This window comes from Eumetopias jubatus, unplaced genomic scaffold, assembly GCF_037043125.1.
Source record: "Eumetopias jubatus isolate StellerSeaLion01/CBP00866 unplaced genomic scaffold, mEumJub1_p1.0 scaffold_3, whole genome shotgun sequence".
NCBI lineage: Eukaryota > Metazoa > Chordata > Mammalia > Carnivora > Otariidae > Eumetopias > Eumetopias jubatus.
Genome location: NW_028274809.1, coordinates 58,801,218 through 58,821,678, shown reverse-complemented (window position 1 = coordinate 58,821,678; position 20,461 = coordinate 58,801,218). Strand labels below are relative to the sequence as shown.

The 20,461-nt window shown below is 35.3% G+C and overlaps 1 protein-coding gene across 1 annotated transcript in view; it reads right to left on the bottom strand.

Moving 5' to 3' along the window:
- Positions 1-9,539: 9,539 nt before the first annotated feature.
- SP3 (Sp3 transcription factor) overlaps positions 9,540-20,461 on the bottom strand; it is a 54,606-nt gene continuing 43,684 nt past the window's right edge. Inside the window, exons 5-7 of the mRNA XM_028121884.2 lie at positions 19,670-19,862; positions 14,195-14,391; positions 9,540-11,281 (exon numbers count right to left, since the gene is read on the bottom strand). Coding sequence (XP_027977685.2) covers positions 10,965-11,281; positions 14,195-14,391; positions 19,670-19,862 — 707 coding nt within the window. The 3' untranslated portion in view covers positions 9,540-10,964. The remainder of the gene's footprint in view (positions 11,282-14,194; positions 14,392-19,669; positions 19,863-20,461) is intronic.

The window sequence follows — 20,461 nt, the reverse complement described above, 5'->3', positions numbered from 1 at the left end:
GCAGGATGTGAATGTTTCAGTGTTATATGGTTATGATGTGGAGGTCAATATCAAGCTTTTCCAAAGCTTGTCAGTGGAGTGATGGGGCAGAAAGCAGATGAGAGTAAACCGAGAAGAAGAGGTGGAGAAAATGTTGACAGCTCTTCCAAGAAGCTGACTGTGAAGGTGTGCAGCAGTGATCGTGAGACAAGCCACACCCCGACTTCACTCACCCTCACTGCCCATCTGGCAAGAGGGAAATGAAGGCAGCAGAGACTTTGCCCAAAACAAGGGAGTTAGCAACATGGTGCTGCTAATGTTTAGAGACCAGGGAAGAGCAGGATGAGGTCCTTCTGCAGCTGGAGGCCTGAGTGTCCAGCAACTTGACCGGAGCCACACTGCGATCCTGCTAATTTTGTGACTTGTTTGCAAAGGGACAGTGTTCTCCACCCTTGCAGAGCAAAACCAAAGAGAAACTTAAGTTTGCAGCTTGCTTCCCAGCAGCTCTCAAGTTGTGGGGGGAAAGCCTCAAGTACACAGAAGGCATGATCCCAATGGGTCGGAATCCAAAATGCCATCTTAGAATAAGATTAAGACTCTCTACAAGCATCAAGTCATTGGCTCCTGTGAACGACAGCAGAGGACACCCAGTGCCAATGCTTAAGGCTGAGCCCGCCCCACTATTCCCCTGCACACTCCTTTTCACTGTTCACCTCCTTCCTCCAAGCCTCTCCTCCCTGTGTCCTCATTCAAATTCTGGGACTGAAGAAATACCAACAACTGTCCCTTTATCCTTCACCAACTGAAGAAAGACCAGCCCAGCAGAGAGGAGCCCAGATATTACAAGTCCCCTGGTTCTGGGTGGTGTTTATACCTACTGCTCCTGCCAATGTATGTCATCAGTCAAATAATGATTTTATGGGTAGAATATTACTTTTTCTTTCCTTCAGAACTGTGATTAGAAAGTTGTTTGCATGCATATGTTGCTGCCCTTAGTTTCTAGTTTTTCTGTTTCAGGGTTGACTCACTGTCTCCAGTATTAGGGTAGACTTGAGGAGACTTGAGCCAGAAAGACCCCCCATAAGCAACTTTTCTGTTTCTTTTCCCCACCCCAAATTTGGCCTATCAAGCAAGCCTTGAGCTTAACGCTAGAGCCTGAGCAAGTAAGCCCCTATGTTCTTTCTCTGAATGTCATAAAAGGTTTATTAGGTGCCCTCGTGCATTATAACCCTGTGCCAAGCAGACACAGGGCCTACACTCAGGCTCTTGCATACTTGGGGTACGATGTTCCATATGTCACATCTGTGGACACTTAGCAGGGTTATGCTGGAGCTCTTGGAGGATAATGTTTGGGGGGGGGAAGCTAGTCCTCCACTAACTTTGAAATAAAGGGAATGTGTTGTTATAATGGAAAAAGTACAGGAAACTAGATTAATGAGAGAGAATTTTTTAAAAGTCAGAAAGGCCATTGTAGTCAGAATGTCATCAGCCTCTCTATTATCCTTTAGGACAGAAGCTATGAATTGATCATCTTTTTTTATCCCAAGTGCCAAGCACATAGCACAAGGATCAAATAAGGTTACATGTGGGAAAGAAAAGTAAATGATAGTCAGAAACAAGGCGAGTTGTCTGTTAGCACCACTTCTAGTTAACACTAAGCTACCAATGTAATGCAATATTTTTAAAAAGTAGAGGTATCAGAATTGGAAATGGAGAGACAAACCTTTTCTTATTTGAGGGTAATATGACTACCTCCATAAAAAAAATCTTATAGAATCCAGAGGTAAAGTATTAGAACTAGCAAGAGAATTATGTAGGATTGTTAGAATCAGTTTATAAAATTCAATAGCATGTATATAGACCAGTATTGACCAATTCACATATTTAACTTAAAAAGAAAAAACCTATCCCCATAGCAACAACAACAATAAAAAGCTACAGAGAAAAAAATGTAGAAAGATGTTTAAGACCTTTCAAAGAGAAAATAGGTTATAAAAGAAGCATTAAAGTGAAGATACAGACCATCCACGGATAGGAACATAACGTTCTTCCTCCAAATCAATATATACATTCAACATAATCCCAATAAAAATCCTAACATGATTTTTCAACAGTACTTGACACTTTAATCCTAAACTCACAGGAAAAGCTAGGGCTCAAGAATAGTCAAAACTACTTTGAAGGACAGGTCAGGGGTGAGCAGAGACTTGCCCTACCAGATATGGAGATGTGAAAGGCATGGTACTGATTGTATGATCCGAGCACAGGAAGACAGGAAGGACTGAAGGAATAGACCCCCACACAAATGGAAACTTGATACATGACAGAAGTAGCATTACAATCAATGGGGGGAAAGTTGGGCTATTCAGTAATGTGCCAAGACATTCGTAGGAAAATACTAGAGACTTCACACCGTAATGAGAAATACCTTTAAATAGGATTAATAAGCTAAACTGAAAAACAAAATCCTAAAACTTTTAGGGGAAAATATTTTTATGACACCAGAGAATTTCTTCAGAAACAAAAGCTGCAACCAAGAGATTAAACTCTTACAAAACAACAACTTACACACAAAACACCATAAAGCTAAAAGACAAGCCCCGTATTGGGAAAAGATATTATTAGCCTATGTATCTCTAAAATAATACATATCTGGAATTTATTAAAAATGTTTAAAAATCGATGCAGAAACGCAAATAACCAAAAAGGCAAAAGGGTAAAGGATTCAAATAGGTAATTCCCTTCAGAGGGAACATGGATTGTAAACTTAGTGAAAATACGCGCAACCTCACCAGAATACAGGGAAATGAGAATCAAAATCATGAGTTATTTCACATCCATCATGTGGGAATATACGGCAATGCGGGGGAGCTGCAAGAAAGGGTTTCCCCAATTTGAAGTTGGCTTATGCATCTGACAGGCTGATCAATTAGGGGTACTTGATTTGGAGTGGGGGTAGGGATGCAGGGGAAGAAGTGGAGAGAACAGGGCAGACACGAGGCCCCGGGGCAGTAATAGCCTATACTCCCAGCCCCTGGACGAAGTGAACACCATGGCAGACAGCTAGTTGGGCTGGAGACTTTTTTACAATATTCGATCCAAGAGGGTGGTCTACTGTGTAGAGACCTCTACAGTGAGAGGCTGTGGGGAGTAGCATCCAAGGGCAGGGGCTGAATGAGAGTTTAAAAGGTGGAACCTGTAAGAAAACACACATTGTTTCTGCTACACTTGACAAATGTCTGTTTATGCCTACTGGTATCAATTTATTTATATATATGTGGCTTAGGTTTTCCAATTCCTTTTTAACTTTACACTTACGTTTCTCCCAAAAATCACTTTGTCAAATTTCAAAATAAAATTGCATTGTTTTTCATTGGAAAAAATATCTGCCAAGGCCAATGGTTAGAGAGGGTATGGGAAAATGTGAACTCCTATACACTGCCAGTACGACTTAATTTGGTATGTACACTGTACAGATGAACTTGGCAATACTGATAAACTTGAAGATAAGAATATTCTATTGGCCAGTGACTGAAGTTCATGATACATACCTCAAACACACAAGTGCACAAGGAAACGTGTCAAGTATTTCATTGCAGCATTGTTTATAGTGAAAAATCTTAAATAACCGAAACGTGCATCAACAAGAAAATGGAGAAACTGTGATATACTTATTCAATGAACTATAGCATTTTAAATGAATACTTTAGAGAAACAGGTGTTCACATGGATACATCTCAACATGAGTGAAAAAACAAGTCTCATAAGGTTAATCTACAGTATACCATTTATATAAAGCTTCAAAAACATGAAGATAATCCTATATATGCATATATATAAGCATATAAAACCATTCATGGTACCATTCTGATTAACATAAACAGAGCAGCAGTTACCTCTATGGGTAAAGGGAAGGAAATTGAATGAGACAAGGCTGTATGGATTTCACTGTAGCTTTAACTTTTTAAAAAGAAACAAGCAAATGTGTGTAAAATATTAAGACTGTAAAAGCTGGATGGTGGATACATGGGTATTCATTTATATGGCTTTCCATATTTTTTTCTGTATGTTTGAAATGCTTCATAATAAAAAGGCACAATACAAATAGCAATCTTGTTAACGTTTGCTGACAGAGAACTAACTAGATCAAAGTGGATAAACACATTCATACAAAATGCAGATAATTATTTCCAAGTGTAGAAAAAGTATTGATAGATTCCTCCAAGGCTTACATTTACTTAATTCTTAGCTATGCGTCAGGCACTGTGAACAGTGGTTTACGTGCATTAACTTACTTCATCTCCTCCATCACCCTTGTGACGATAATGCTATTATTTTACAGATTAGAAAGCTGAGGCTGGGCGTGGAATGATGAGAGTCTGAGGTCACACAGCTAGTAAGCAGCAGAGCCAGGATGGAAACCCAGGAATGTCTAAGTCCAAAATCTGTGCACTGTGTTACAATGTGAAAAGTTTCACCTTTATTAAATGATTCAACATGAAAAAGCCACAGAAATTTACCAAGAGTAAAAATGGGAAAGAGGCAACTAACTGAAGGTTTTTAAGGGATCAGCGTGTAAGGAAGACTCTGTAACTGGGTACACACAATTAAAAGTGAGGCCCAAACTAAACCTGAATCTGTATAATGACAATATAAAGGTAAGAACATATGGTGTGGGACATTAACGACAAAGCTGGCATTGGCAAGAAAACCAGTATTCCTTAACCCCAGATACACAGCCCTTTCATAAGAAGAGTCCTCAGACTGGGGTGCCTGGGTGGCTCAGTTGTTAGGCGTCTGCCGTTGCCTCATGTCATGCTCTCAGGGTCCTGGGATCGAGCCCCGCATCAGGCTCCCTCCTCTGCAGGAAGCCTGCTTCTCCCTCTCCCACTCCCCCTGCTTGTGTTCCTGCTCTCGCTGTGTCTCTGTCAAATAAATAAATAAAATCTTAAAAAATAAAAAGAAGAGTCCTCAGACTGCAGGCGGACTTTCAGGCCTTTTAATCAGTTCCCTTGGGTACATTTGACTGGCCCTTCAAGGCTCACCCTTTCTGACTCACTCAGGCTCTCTACTGTTCTCCCTCATCGGAACCTGACTATCTGGAACTATGATGACTTTTTGTGGTATTTTTACAGGACCAAGTCATCAACTATTTCAGACCGCTGTTATTTTATGCAAGAAGGAATTTTATCGATGTTTTAGTTGCGCATTTGGTAGCGAAGAACAGTCTCCCAACCTTGAGAACTAAAGGTGGGGGGGGGCAGTCTCTCTGTAAGGTTTTAAGGATAACTTATGGAACCCAGGAGCAGCAATGCAGACAGGCACAAAACACTGGGGAAAAAACTGCAGTTATCAGCAATCAAGGCAGCTGTTTTCATCATCTTTTTTCTTCTAGAGTTGTACAGTCTCTCATCTTTGTTTGATCCTCTTTCTGCTTCACATCCATGTTCCAAATGCAGCTTCCCAGGACATCGGTTTTCCAATTCCAAATTCTCAGAAGAAATCACCTATTTGGCTCATATGTCCACCCCTTGTCCAATCCTCTGAATAGCTCCTCTCTGAAGGCGGCAGAAGTAATCCTCAGAAAATGGCACAGAAGTTGGACAGATATTCTAAAAGTTATCTACTGTAACATTTCCTTTATTTCTGTTGTCTACTGGAGGCTTAGACTTTTCTTGGAGAAATAAGGTGCATTTCTTAAGGTTGGAACCACTGACTGCTAAATTCAATAAAAATGAACGAAAGATTCTTCGGCTAGTTCTTAGGAATGTTAAAATAGGGACAGAATTCTACATCAGGGTGTAATTTCCTTAAGAGGACACTTTTCTGTGCTTCATTCTTTGCTTATTTCCACCCTTCCTGATGGGGCAGTCACTTGACACACTGTCCACCAACTTAGGTTCTAGTTTTCACTTTTTTTTTATTTAAAAGATGCCCTCTTTCTGAAGGAGGAAATCAATGCACGAACCATAGTCAAACAATGGAAACCCCCCAAAACTGGCCCCCTTACCACAGAAAAACGAAGTCTTCAGAGTTAGTAACAGATGTGGAGGGAGAAAAAAAATGAGTTGCTGCTGTAAGCTAGAGACACTATGGTTCAATGCTTACATTTTAATCCTCACAACAATCCTATGAGGGACACCACTGTTAGTTATCCCTTTTTTATGGACGATAAAAATTGGGTTTTAAGAAGGTAAGAAATCCATCTGTTTTCACACATCAAGTATACAGCTTAATATGGATTCAGAAGAGAAGCAAGGGACTTAAAAGCTGGGGAGCGGGGAAAGGCTGAAGGAAACAGAGACCTCCCATTCAGCATTTTTAACACCAAAAAACTGCATTTAAATATACCAAAAAACTGCATTTAAAACTGCATTTAACATCAAAAAACTGCATTTAAATTTAAAAACTGATGAAATGGTAAGAATACATGACAGCATATGCAGCTCTTTAAAAATTCCAACTCCAGCTTAGAGGTCACTTAAATTTGTACTCTTATTTTAATATTTATCAGTATAAAAATGTACCACTTTTGAACAATTTTCTTTCCTGACTCAGCATCTGCCCTTCTGCTCTTTACCACCAAATTTAACAGAATATGCTATACTTGTCCCCAAAGCCTCTTCTTTCTCCTATGCTCTCAACCAGTCTTTCACCCAAATACTCTCAACTGCTTACAAAGATCAGCAGGCAACTCCTTATTGCCAAAACCAATAGCCTTTTCTTGCCTTTCATCCAACTTAACCTCTCCACTGTTTAATGTTCATCACCATCATGACACTCTCTGGTTTCTGACAGCCTCCTTGATCACTCTTTCTCCCCCAGTTCCCTAAGTATTCCAAGTGTTCCAAGGTTCAGCCTTGAGCTCAAACATTCCCATGCAGTGTTTCAACCTTGATTTGAATGAGAGCTAATGTGCATTTTTTTCTAAGACCTACGATTCCGAAAAGTTTAGGAATCACTGGTAAAGATTAAATTCTGAACTCCTCTGCAATCTGACCACCTTCCTCCCTCACAACTTCCCCTATCATGCATAACAAACCACACCATACCTTTGCTGATGCCATTTCCTCTGCCTGACTTTCCCAGATTTCTCCATGCAGTATTTTCCCTCCTCTACATTTCTAGAGCACTTTGCATCTGCCGCTAGTATATATTTACCACAATGTATTTGATTATATACAAATCTGTCCAAAGGACCAAATCAGTATCTTTGTGTCTCCAACACTAGAGGAGGTATTTCACTAAAATACCAAATCTTGTTCCCAAGATATCAACCAATTTGTTTTGTGCTCATTATCAGACAACAAGACTTCCTACTGATTTATGACAAAAAGTTTTAAACATACTATTTAGTGAAACAAATAGTTCTTTTACATTGAAAGCAATTCTTACCAATTAAAAAACCAAATTGTCTGATAGGGTAGAACAACCGACACATCAACTTACATATTTTAAAACCAAATGTTATTAGTAATAATAATCACGAAGTTCAAACAATATTGAATACAAGATTTTTAATAAAACAAGAACTTTGGGATCATGAGAGTAGTATTAGGATTTGAACTATTAAGATACTAAGATGCTTGCTCTTTTTAAGTGATTCTAATCCAGGAGTGTTTATCAGAGCCACTTAAGGAGTGATTACAAAACACATATATATTCTCCATTCCCAGAAATGTAGAGTTAGTAAGCCAAGAATGCACCAAGACCTGTGGAGGTTTTTAAATGCTCCCAGCATTTTCTGACTAACAATAATGGCTAAGCACTATTTTCTATGAAGTATGTTTGACATGCCTTCAACTTACGCATACATGTATTATTACTATTTAAGCATTTTCACTACTTTGAAATATCTTGAGCATTTTCACTATTTTGCCCAGTTACAGGGCACCCGACTTTTTGCAACAGGTTTATTCCTTTAAAGCTTTATGTGCTTTTTGGTTAACTGAATTACTTCTCAAAGTCATTAAGTCTCAAGATACAGAAAATAAAATTTTCTTAAGTGATATTTTCTTTAAATTAAGGTATACAGAGTACAGACATCTAGCTTACTAGATGAGTATGTTCTGATAAACAGGAATTATTTGCATGTAAATACACTGAATATGCACTCTAGCCTTCATGAAAATAAAGCAATTGATGAAACACCTATTAAAGAGTATACTTGCATTAATATACTCAATATTGATTCTGTAACTAGAAAAAAAATCAATATATTCAGCATTTTTAAATACAAAAATAGAAATATTTGAAATCACCTAGGCTGAGGTGGAATACTCATTTTTTTGTTAGGCAGAGATTCAAAGCTCACTGACATATTCCTAGTGGGCACTCTTTAAAATCCAAAAACTTAATTATTTTCAGGACTACTTACTTTCTTCATTGTATTCATGCTCTAAGAACTGGTAAAATATGCTTGGAAACTCATGGATCAAAAACACTCTAGGGGCGCCTGGGTGGCTCAGTCGTTAAGCATCTGCCTTAAGCTCAGGTCATGATCCCAGGGTCCTGGAATCAAGCCCCGCATTGCATTGCGTTCCCCGCTCGGCGGGAAGCTTGCTTCTCCCTCTCCCATTCCCCCTGCTTGTGTTCCCTCTCTCACTGACTCTGTCAAATAAATAAAATCTTAAAAAAAAAAAACTATAAACTTAGTGTAGAATTTCAATATTATTTTAAAACATCTCTATCACACTCTAAAAAGATTTTTAATCTCCTGACTTAATGGGTATTTTGCTCAAGTGAGCAACCCTCTCACATAATCTTCACACATCCTCAATAGTGAAAAAAATTCTAAAAATTATCTGAAGGAGTTTAAAGATTCAAATTCTAATCCTTGTTAACTTCAAAATAACTGTATATTCCATTAATTTCTATAATTCAAGTAATACTTCCTATTGCACATCACAAGCTTAAGTCTCATATTTAAGAAAACTCTGTGTTTTTATGTGTATCTAGAGTTGTCCTATGCAAAGATATTACTGACAGTATCAGATTGGGCCCGGAAAAGAGACAATGGAAATCTTAATCTTTACCCCCACTGTACACATGTGGAAAGTAATTGGGACTTTTAGTTTTAAAATATCTAAAATAAAGTCACTATTAACTTCTCCCTTCCTCTTACTCTGCTTTTATCGTTAGACATACATAAACCCGAAACATAACTTTCAAATAACTCTTGCCATGGTTTACCAAAACATGTTACCAAGTTTTCAAGAATCTTCATGTAAATTCAAGTTTTCAATAAATCAAAATATTCTGCACTGCTTTAACAAGGGAAACAAGGTTTGCAAAATGACATTATTACAATTAACATGAATCAATGTGGACTTAAGAGTTAAAAGATTTTTTCAAAAGTTTTATTTAATAATTAGTTCATTCTCAGGTGAAAAATTAGTAATCTGTTAGTGCCCCTGCTCTTCCAAGTAAATATATCTGCTCACAGTAATTTTAGTGTCTGAAATCAAGAATCTGTGAACAAAAGACTAAGATGAAGAAAATAAACCACACAGATTTTTCTTACCCCATACCACTGCAAAATGCATAGGAATACAACAAACTCAAAAGAAAAAAAATAGTGTTTTATTAACTACCACACTGTTATAATACACTTTAAACGTACAATAAGGTAGCCTTTAAATTTGAGGTGGTCTTAAGAATAACAAATGAACAGAATTCCAAATTTTTGAAATAGGTGAACTGCTGCAGTTATAGGTGTACATTTAGGAAAACTATAGAGCTCTTACAAGACCAGCAATGAAACTGCATTTTGTACATTTTTTTAATAATTGAAAATATAAACAATAATTAAAAAATAAAAAGAAAATACAGCATAATAAAAAAACATACATTTCTCAATTAAATGTACTGGATACATATAAATTTAAAGGGAAGAAGCAAAAAAGGAAAATGGTTGATATTTAAGTGCAGACTGACTACCTAGACAAAAAAAAAAAAGACTTAAAAAAATATCATAAACCTCTAGTTTTCTATGACTAATATCCATATGGTTGGAGTATCGTCACTATGGAAGTGATTTTGTTATGTTTGCATATGTTATACTTTACTGGTAATTTACATGATGGCTTTTAAGGCCCTGGCAGACATATGGTTTTTGGAAACAAGATTGGATAAAAAAATCACTGCTAAGACGCAATACACCTTATTTTTTTGGTCCTCCAATATTCAAGAAAAGGGATAATTCACTGTAACATTTTCTTACCACCCAAATGCCTCAACCTATACATTTTAAACTTTTTTTTTAAACATTGGTTATATTGCCCAACTTCGTTATTGAAAGAATATTAACAAGACATTATTTTGGCAAATTAAATCTTAAACATGGCTTTTCAACAGGATTTAAAAGGTGACTATCCCTAGAGTTCCATGTTAAAATGTAGTTTTCAAAATCTTACAAGAGTAATGCTTAAAATATTGTACATAGTTAACCTAATTAAAATAATTAGCTTCAAAATGACAAATTGATAAGCTAAGTAAAGCCTACACTATGTAACATTTGCTTGGAAACTTGATTTGTCAGTTATGCATAATAAAAATTCCAGTCATCAAGAAAATTACAAAAATTTTTTTTATCATAACATGATTTCTTTCACCCACCAACTTTTTTTTATCTTACAATAGATAAATACCAACATGTTCTCATTTTTACACTAAACCACACAGGATTGATGCATTTGGTTAGACTACCATTCGCATTGTTAAATTCAATTTTCTCTTTATATAACTTGGTAAAATTTCATTTCTTCTAGATTCCAAAAGTACCTACAAAACCCATGCAATTTTACCATTTTTAATATACTATGGAATATCATACAAAGTAAGGCATTTCAGTGTCATGTATAACCAAGTTACTGTCAATCCAAAAATTTTTGCACATCAATAAAAAGATATCTAAGAACTTAGGAACAATATTCTTCTCACTACTGTATAAAAATAACCACAATGAATAAGTATTTGTGTAATATTTACTCCATTGTCTCATTTCCAGAAACTGTGACAAGCTGTAAAGGTATTTCAGTGTTGGTAAGGATATCTTGATTGCTGGTGGTGGAAGTATTAACAGTTCCTATCCCTGAAACAGAACCTTGTTGAATATTGGCAAGGATAAGTGTTGTTCCTCCTGCAGTAATCAAAGTATCATCTCGTGCAGCTTCCACAGATGCCAGCACTGTACTGCTAGAGTGAATACCTTTTTTATTCTGATGTGTTTTAATATGTTTGGCAAGGTGGTCACTTCTCATAAAGCGTTTTGAACATTCTGGACAAACAAATTTCTTCTCACCTGTTAAAAAAAAAATTGTTACTCAATTTTTTAAATTCAACATTAATAGACTGCTCGTTTGCTGAGAAAGAAAGCCAACCTAACTGACAGGGACAGGAAGCAGAGTTCAATTAAAACTGTATTAGTATCATGAGCTGCCCTTGCAAGATTTCTCTCTTAGAGTATTTTCCCTCAAAATAAATCTGTCATCTTTACTTTTCGATGAGAAGCGATCTTCAAACATTATAGACTGATACTCAGATAAGACTTTAATATTTCAACTATGCCAATAGTTTTGAAGCATCTGTTACAAGAAAGATACCATACAGCTAAAAAATGACTTCTTTAAAGAGTATACTGTTATTTAAGATATTATTAACATGTCATATCCATGATAACTAAACCTTCAACTCTTAAATGTGAATTCAAGTAACTATGCAGAGTACTTTGAGATTAAAGCAAAAACACAAGCTTGAGGTCCATTAAGACTGAGTAATCCGAGGAATAATGGAGATGGCTATATGACTTGATTTTAGCTGGAACAGTGAAGAGCAAGCCGATATATCATGATATTAAAGTTAACTTAAGACCCTCATGCCTAAATTTATTTCCCAGCATGAATGAAATACGTTTTTTAAATACAAAAGACAGGCTGGAAGTCTATTTAATGTTGGAGACCTACTATGTAAGAGAATTACTGGAAGATAAAGCAAAAGGCCAATCTAAAGGGAATCCAAAGAGAAATCAATCAATAAACAAATCATGTATGTTCTTAATTAATTTCCTTTAAAATTCTTACCGATCTCGTTCCAGCACCTCCACCCTAAGTAGGTCTTCACCAGGCTTCATGCCTGATCTACGCTCTGATGACACCTTAAGTCATTCCCTCTCCAATCCAATAAATCAATGCCAGACAAATCTTCTTTAAATACCAAATTGTTTTACAGTGTAAAATTCCATCATTATACTAAGTGGTATGGGAATACAAAAGTAACTTGCAGATAACTAGTTTAAATTCTCTACTGCCTAACTTAAAAGGACCTCTTTGTGGCTCAATCCTACTTATTAAGAGAAATGTGCTGTACAGACTCTCATCTTCACTCATGGCAAATGGTCTCTCACCTCTTCTATTCACATACTATTCTATTCTTCCAGGAAATTATTTCCCAAAGTTTCTCTTGGAATTAATCTTGAAAGATGCTCCATGGAAAATGGCACAACAATCAGAGGAAGTTGGGAAATGCTACGCATACTACACATCTCCCCACTTACAGATACAGTCTTGCTAACGTGCAATTAAAGGTCCTAAGAGGTGCTGCCCTGAAGGTACTTGCTGTGACCCTGTTTAACCAAGTGCTTCCCACATTCATTTGATCAACTTTTTTTTTCCTTTTACATTATTCCTTTTTATACCCTGCTGATCAAATTCCGCAGATGAAAATTCTGTCATCAGGCCATCTTAAAGTCTACTATCCCAGCCCACTACCCAATAAGCCCTTACTATCCTAAGCAGTAATGATCTCTGCCTCTGAGCATACTTTATTGACTTTCCTACACTGCTGCAGTTTCAAACAGTTTAATAATAAGCTCATCTACCTACCTAACAAGTGAGACAGAAAATAAAACAAGTAGAACATGTAATATATATACTACTACATACTTCACAGGTTATTTTATATATTTAGAGAGAACGTAGGAGGTGTGAGAGCAGAGTGAGAGACAGCTTATTTGCCTAATCTAACAGAGAACCTGGATTTGAATCCAGATCTAGGAGACTTCAAAAACCAACACCGTCTTCATTTCACCATGCTTCTTCCATCTAAGCTCTCTAGTGACTAAATACAGATTTTTCAATTCTTCAGTGTTGAGCATAGACTGATGACTACCTTGACCATCATATGGTAGCAAGAGAAAACTATCTCTAAGATATATTAAGTTAGGATTTAGTTTGTGTCATTCCTAGGCTCATTCCACATAACCACAGAATACCGTGTAAAAACAATTAAATCAAAGAGTCTTTCCATCAATAACATCTTGGTTAATCCTCAATGCAATGTTTTTTGCTTACCTCACAGATATTAAAACGAGAAAAGGTGAAATGCTTGAATTTATCAGAAAAAAAGGAATTACTCTTTATTGTAGTATTGAGGAAGAAGAGTAAGAAGGTCAAGAGTAAAAGCAGACAACTAATTTAAAATGTTAATATAGGGGGCGCCTGGGTGGTGCAGCCAGTTAAGTGGCCAACTCTTGGGTTCAGCTCAGGTCATGATTTCAGGGTCATGAGATCGCCCGGCATCTGGCTCCGCGCTTGGCGAGGAGTCTGCTTAAGATGCTCTCTCCATCTCCCTCTGCCCCTCCCCTCCATACTCTAAAAGAAAGAAAGAAATAAAATAAATCTTTAAAATGTTAACATAACAAACAACAATAGCATTAAGTGTGGCTTAAGACATTCAATGATGTTAAAGCAAAACAAAAAAAGCTAACTAAAAAGGGAGGAAAAAGCTAACCAAAGTCCGAATAAAATAAAATATTATTTTACAAGGTAAGCCATATTGGCTTATTTGGAATTATTGTTTTTCTTTTTCAAGATTTTATTTATTTGACAGAGACAGAGAGAGCACAAGCAGAGGAAGCGGCAGGCAGAGGAAGAAAGTGAAGGAGGATCCCCTCTGAGCAGGGAGCACAACATGGGACTTGATCCCAGGACCCTGGGATCATGACCTGAGCCAAAGGCAGATGCTTAGCGACTGAGCCACCCACGGGCCCGGAATTGTTTTTAAATTGGTATTGCTGAAGATAAAAAATGGATTAACTGGTCATATTTTAAAAGATACAGATCAGTAAAGTATGCTTAAAAAAAAAAAAAAAAAAAACTTCAAGGTAGTATGTAGCCCTGTAATTCACTTTTGTCTGGTAAAAGTAAATATTAGTAACCTGTATGTGTTCTTCTGTGCCTCTGTAATTCATCACTTCGAGTAAATCTTTTACCACAGAACATCCAGTTACAAACAAAAGGGCGTTCCCCAGAATGCCAACGCAGATGAGCTCTCAGATGTGAGGTCTTCCCATAGACTTTACCACATCCTGGTATATGACAAATGTGTTGCTTCTTTTTCCCAAGATTGGTACCTCTAAAAAACACACAAAGAATAATATACACTTATATGAAAATATTCAAATAAACATTACCACTTATATATTCCCGTGCTGAATTTCAAATAGAAGACATTATCACCATGAGGTCAATCAGAAACCAAGACTATTTAAAATCAATTTAAATAAAAATTTGTATGTCTCAAACATATAAGTATTACATATTAATTTTACTTCAGAATTAATATGATTGCTGTCCAAATGTAAATATGCTCAAGAATTACATAACTTAAAAGGACATTTCATAAAGAATGTATAAATAAAGCTTTTTATTATTCTGTCAGAACCATTCACAAATTTGATGCATAGGCCCAAACCACATTATGTTAGCTGTATAAGAAACTAAATGATCTATTCAAAGTCACGATGTCAGCTAATTTAAAAATTAAAACCAAGAAACGACTGCAAAACTAATCACAGGTACATTTAAAAACAGATAGGCACCTTAAGCAGACTTTAACATGACTTAAGCATTTTATTCATGTATTTGTATAGCCACACCCTGAGTATACACTGACTTGGAGAAAAATCAAAGGAAAAAATCTAGACAAAGCTATTGTCTCAGCTCCTTTAGCACTATATGAAATAAATATAAATCAAAATTATCTTTACAATTAAAATTCCCTTCATATTAACCATGCAAAGATATCCCAAATTATATACATCAGTGATATAATAAAAATACAGTTCTCCACAGCGCAAAATTTGACGTTTGTTACATTTTAGTATTTGATACCAAGAACAAGGTTTGGGGGATATGTGCTTATTAGATGAATGAACACAAGTATTTTGGCCTAAGCAAGAAGAAAACTTTTTTGATTCCAGAACTGATATTCAAATAAATATTAAACACTATAGAAAATGTTGTTACTCAAGCTCAAAAAAAAAAAAATAGGCTAGTTACTGAATAAAAATGAGTTCACAAAAAACATGACATTTTAGACTCACTGTCAAAATAATATAAACTTTGCAATGTTTCTGAGATTTAAAAAAAGGTACATTTAAGAACCCCGACTTCCCCTCCTCCCACAATCTCACAGTCTAGGTATAGCCTGTGAACTTTCCATAAGCCTGCAAATCCTCCTTTATATATTATACCTATCGTTTTTCAAATTTTACTGGAAAAATGCATATTTCCCCACATTTATATTTTAATGTACTCACACTCAGTAGCATGTGAAATTGCCATAGGACAAACAGTGCTAAACGGTGCAGTGCTGGCTGTTAGATGCCATAGGTGTTCTGAACAGGGAGACATCAATGTGGGCTCCAGTAGTTAGAGAAGGCTTCGTGGAAGAGGTGGGTAGGATTTAGATAGAAAGGAGGGAAGGCATTCCAGGCAGAGGAATAGCATAAGTAAAGACAAGGAGGAGTCATGCTGTTGTCTTAAGGGCAAGGACGTCATAATCTAACACAATTCTAGTTTCTGCTCCAGTCCACCCCCAATTTCTACAACTCTTTTCCAAGAGCTGAGTTGAGTGAAACAGGTTTTTCTGGCTCACCTGCAATGCCAAAGTATTAACCAAAGCCAATATTTCCATTTAATTTAGCTTTTAAAATTTATTTTATTCTTAAACAGCCCTAAGAAAAAGAGCAATGTTTGTGATTATTGGTGTACAAACCAATTTTACATATTGTGTTCACCATAGCAATTTCACAGAGAACCCAATTCAGTTCACTCTTCTTTTCATGACTTCTTGCCTCTATGCTAAGCATACCACTCGAGTGAATTGATGTGCTTTTATAAACTCAAAAGTGCTATTTTACTAACTTAGCAAAATTTAGCTTAAGAGCACTAACAAAGCACAAGATTGTAATAAATTACAGTAATGAATCTGGGTTCTCAAGAACCAAAACGCCCGGGAAAGATATTTTCAGCTGAATTTAAGAAAACAAAAATGCTCTTTGAAAATGGGATAGGCATCTAAGAAAAAAAAAATGGGGACAGGGATGCACACAAATATATGTAATGTAAAGGAAAAGCCCAATACCCGGGTCCAAGTTTCTATTTAAAAAGAAAATGTTATTCAAGATAATATCTATATATGCTAGATATGGATTTATGGCATGTGATATGAAGGAGGAGCACTGACTTTCTCAACAAATAAAAAGGTAATAAAAGATTTGGCTATAAGTTTTCTTCTTGATTTACATAATCAGACCACTAATACCTAATATACAACCTAGAAAAAAACAATTTTAAGCTTCTATTCCTGATTGCCTAAACTTTTTCTCAATAACTTAACAATGCCAAAACAGAGTGACACAGAATAAATAAAGCTAATTCTCAGTATGGGAATTAAAAGTTAAGTATATCAAGTGCTTTCTCTTGCTTGGGATGGGAGAAATGAGACACCAACTGAAATGCTGACAGAGAAGAAAATTTTTAAAATATGGATCAATGTTTAATCCACACAAAACCCACATAACAATAATGCCTTTAGAATTTACTCTATTAAAATTATTTGTCTCTCCGACTAGAGTAAAAAGTCTCTGAAGGCTGGTTCTGCTTAATAAATATTGGTTAAATGCCCAGATAAATACAATTTTAAATATTTAATTATATTTTATATTTTTATAATATAAATATAAAATAATTATATTTTACACCTTGCTCAAGAAGGTAAACAAAATTTTGTTCTCTAAAGTTGTCACTTTGTACATACATATACGTGTGTGTGTGTGTAAAGAATATGGCTAAGGAAAAAAGGCCAATATTCCAAAATTTTTAAAGTACTCCCTACTTCACCTTTGCAGAATACTTTGGAATGTTCTGGATTTACTATATGCTATGCTTCTATTAATTAGATGCAGCAACTGTCAATGACACAATTGTGCCTATCATGTATGTTAGTTGAAGTTTGTTCAAATTAGCTCTAAGAAACAATACAGTTTTTTCTTAAGGACTTCAATTTTGATTGCTTAGAATAAGTTTTTAAAAAAAAATTCACAAAAGTTCTAGAAAAAATTTAAAGTCAAGTCTCCTTATAAGGTATTTCATAAAGATTGACCAACTAAAAATTTTGTGCATAAATTAAGTGATGGAACTCTTCTTTTTTTACTTGTATTAACAATGCATTATGCAAACCACTGACAAAGTTGAAAGACGATGTAAAACTAGGAACAAAATATCTGCATATATGACAGTTAAACACACAAACTGTTAACAGATTCACAACAGAAATTTTAAAATGGTAAAATAACATCCCAAAAAATGAATCTCACAACGTAACTAAAAATATACTAAATGAAACAATAATGAGGAATTATTTTTCATCTGTCAGACTTTAAAAGGTATTAAAAAAATGTGAAATCCATTGTTGGCAAGGGTGTGGGAAAGCAGATACTCTCATACAACACTGGTAGGAGTATAACTTGATACAGACAAGAAAAGCAGACAATTCCCTTTCATCCAACAATTTCATTTCTGCCAACGTACACTGATAAAGTAATCAGGCAAATGTGCAAAAATGTATGTGTAAGGATTGGAATGACAATAATAAACTCTCAAAAAAGATATTAAATTCTTATGCATCCATACAATAATAGAACAGCCATTAAAAAATTGACGTAGACTCTATATAGACTTGGAAATATGGTCACAAAATTTTTCAAAATAAGAGCACAAACAGGCAAAACAGTAAGAATAGGATGGTTCCACTTTAAAAGATACGTAAAATGTGGAAGGATAAATAAAAAAAATGTTATAATGATTATCTTGATGTGGGGTAAGTTTGGTATTCTTTTAACATTATTCTGTGTTTCTGAATTTTTATGTGCATGTTTTAGTTTAATAAAAACAAATCTAAAGGATTTTCAAGAAAATGACAAGTAAAACATAGGCCAGACTTGACCCTCAATTAGATTTGACTTTCATGAACAATTTATCTTGAAAGTTATTCTAAAAATGAGAGTAAGTTTCAGAAAAGTTATTGCCTAACCAAAATTCCACATTCACTTATTTAAATTGACCAAAACATTTCAAAGAATAAATATTTCAAACAATTAGATTACCAGTAAATACAAATACCTAAGGATCAGATGCAGAAGCAAATCCACTTGTGAGGCAGTAAGTACAGTTTAGTGGTTAAGGCTCTGGAGTTAGACACTGGGTCCAAATCTCACTTGCAATTCAACCTCTCTGTGCCTCACTTATGAGACGGTCTAAAACTCTCAATGTTAGCAGTTATTAGTCATTATTACCATCACTGCGAGTGGACTGGCCAATGTGCAAATCAACTAATAGCACCAACTCAAAGGCAGCAAGAAAGGCTATTTCTAATAGATGAAGTTCATTAATTGAATTAATAGTATATTTGGTCTAAATTTAAACTGTTTCTGGGAGAGATGTGTTAAGGCTTTTCACTAGGACTGGGGATTTGATCTCTATGTCTTTACAGTGTTCTATCAGTTTTTGCTCTATGTATTTCAAAGTTATGGTGAAAATTTTGTATTAAGAAACCTACCCCTATTTATCCATTTAATGATATTCACCTTAATCCTTCATTGCCTAATAGTAACATTGCTATCCAAGGTTTCTTGTTAACATTTGCATAATATATCTATTTCCATCCCTTTATCTTCAACACTCCTGTGCCAGTCAGTTTGAGATGTTCCTTATAATCAACATAAGGCTGGATTTCATTTTTTAAATATGATCTGAGTTTCAAGTTCTTAATTATTAAGCTTAATCCATCCACATTTAATATAATCAGTAATCTGTTTTTAGTTTTTCCTGTCATGTTATTCTGTCTTAACATTTATTTTTTTAAAGCACTAAATTGAAATACTACAGTTCCACTTTTTTAAAAAATTCCATCATTAGGCTTATTATTCATTTCTGTTGAAAATAGAAAATGTTTAGAAAATGTTTATGCTTATCAACTATTTCTGAACTCATTTTTATATGACTGCTATTCTCAAGCTAAAAATCAACTTTATCTTATTTAGGCAAATCTCATTGCTGGTTTGCAAATAGGCTAATTTCTGATATGGGCCTATTAAATGGCATCTGCTACATTTTTTTTTTAAGGCAAATTAAGTAACTTTAATTTCAGAAAAGGCGTTTATATCTGAAAATTCTATCTTACATATTTGTTCTCTTTTTCTGCCACACTCATACAGACATACACACAAAATGATCATGTAATGAATAAGTTCCCATAATTAAGTGATACAGCATGCAGTATTTCAAAAATTAGGGTGATGATATTAGCAGCCTAAAAAAAAAAAAGAGTATGTTTCATGTGTGCATACCTCCCACCACCTTCTTTACAGTTGGGACAGGTGCAAGCTACCCTCCGAAGTCTTTTTCCTTCTTGATGTTGTTGGTCCCCTTCTTCATCTACCACCTGTACTCTTAAGTGTGTTAGATCATTGGTATTCAATGTAGAATCGCCACTGAGCTGCCACTCTTCAGGATCAGGCTCTTCTTCCTTGATCCTAATATCTAAAGAAAAAAGCAAATACAGATGAGAAGCAGCCCACTGGCCCAAAAAGCATGAGATCTGAGCCCCTAGATAACACCTTATCTATGTAAAAGTCAAAACTCATGTTTGTGGAACATAACCATTGGTCCTTATTGTGACTTATTCTTTTAAAACTATTTCTATTTTATTCTAAATACCAAAGAATTCAGCCAAAAAAGGGAATAAAGCCAGCATGAGAGCTTGCTTTTTATAAGAAAAACAATTTTTTTTAGCAAGCTGAATCATCAATTTTGAAACTTCAATTATATATTGTTCAACTAGTCAAGAAATCCAACAGTCAATTCAGATCAGAACAAATTCTAATGCCTTAAACCTCTTTTTCATAACCTGTATCAATTAATCATCCCTACCTATAGGTACTATGTGAATGCAAAAGAAGGGGTCATTCACTTGAATCTGTTACTCACAAATTTAAGCTTTAAATTAAGTCAATCATTACTAAAATATCTACAATAGCCATAACATCATGGTGCGAGAGGGTACAGAACTATGAGACAGTTTCTTTTTTCAAGGAGTTTTATTACAAACCAGACTGGGAAACAGAATGAGGATGCAATGG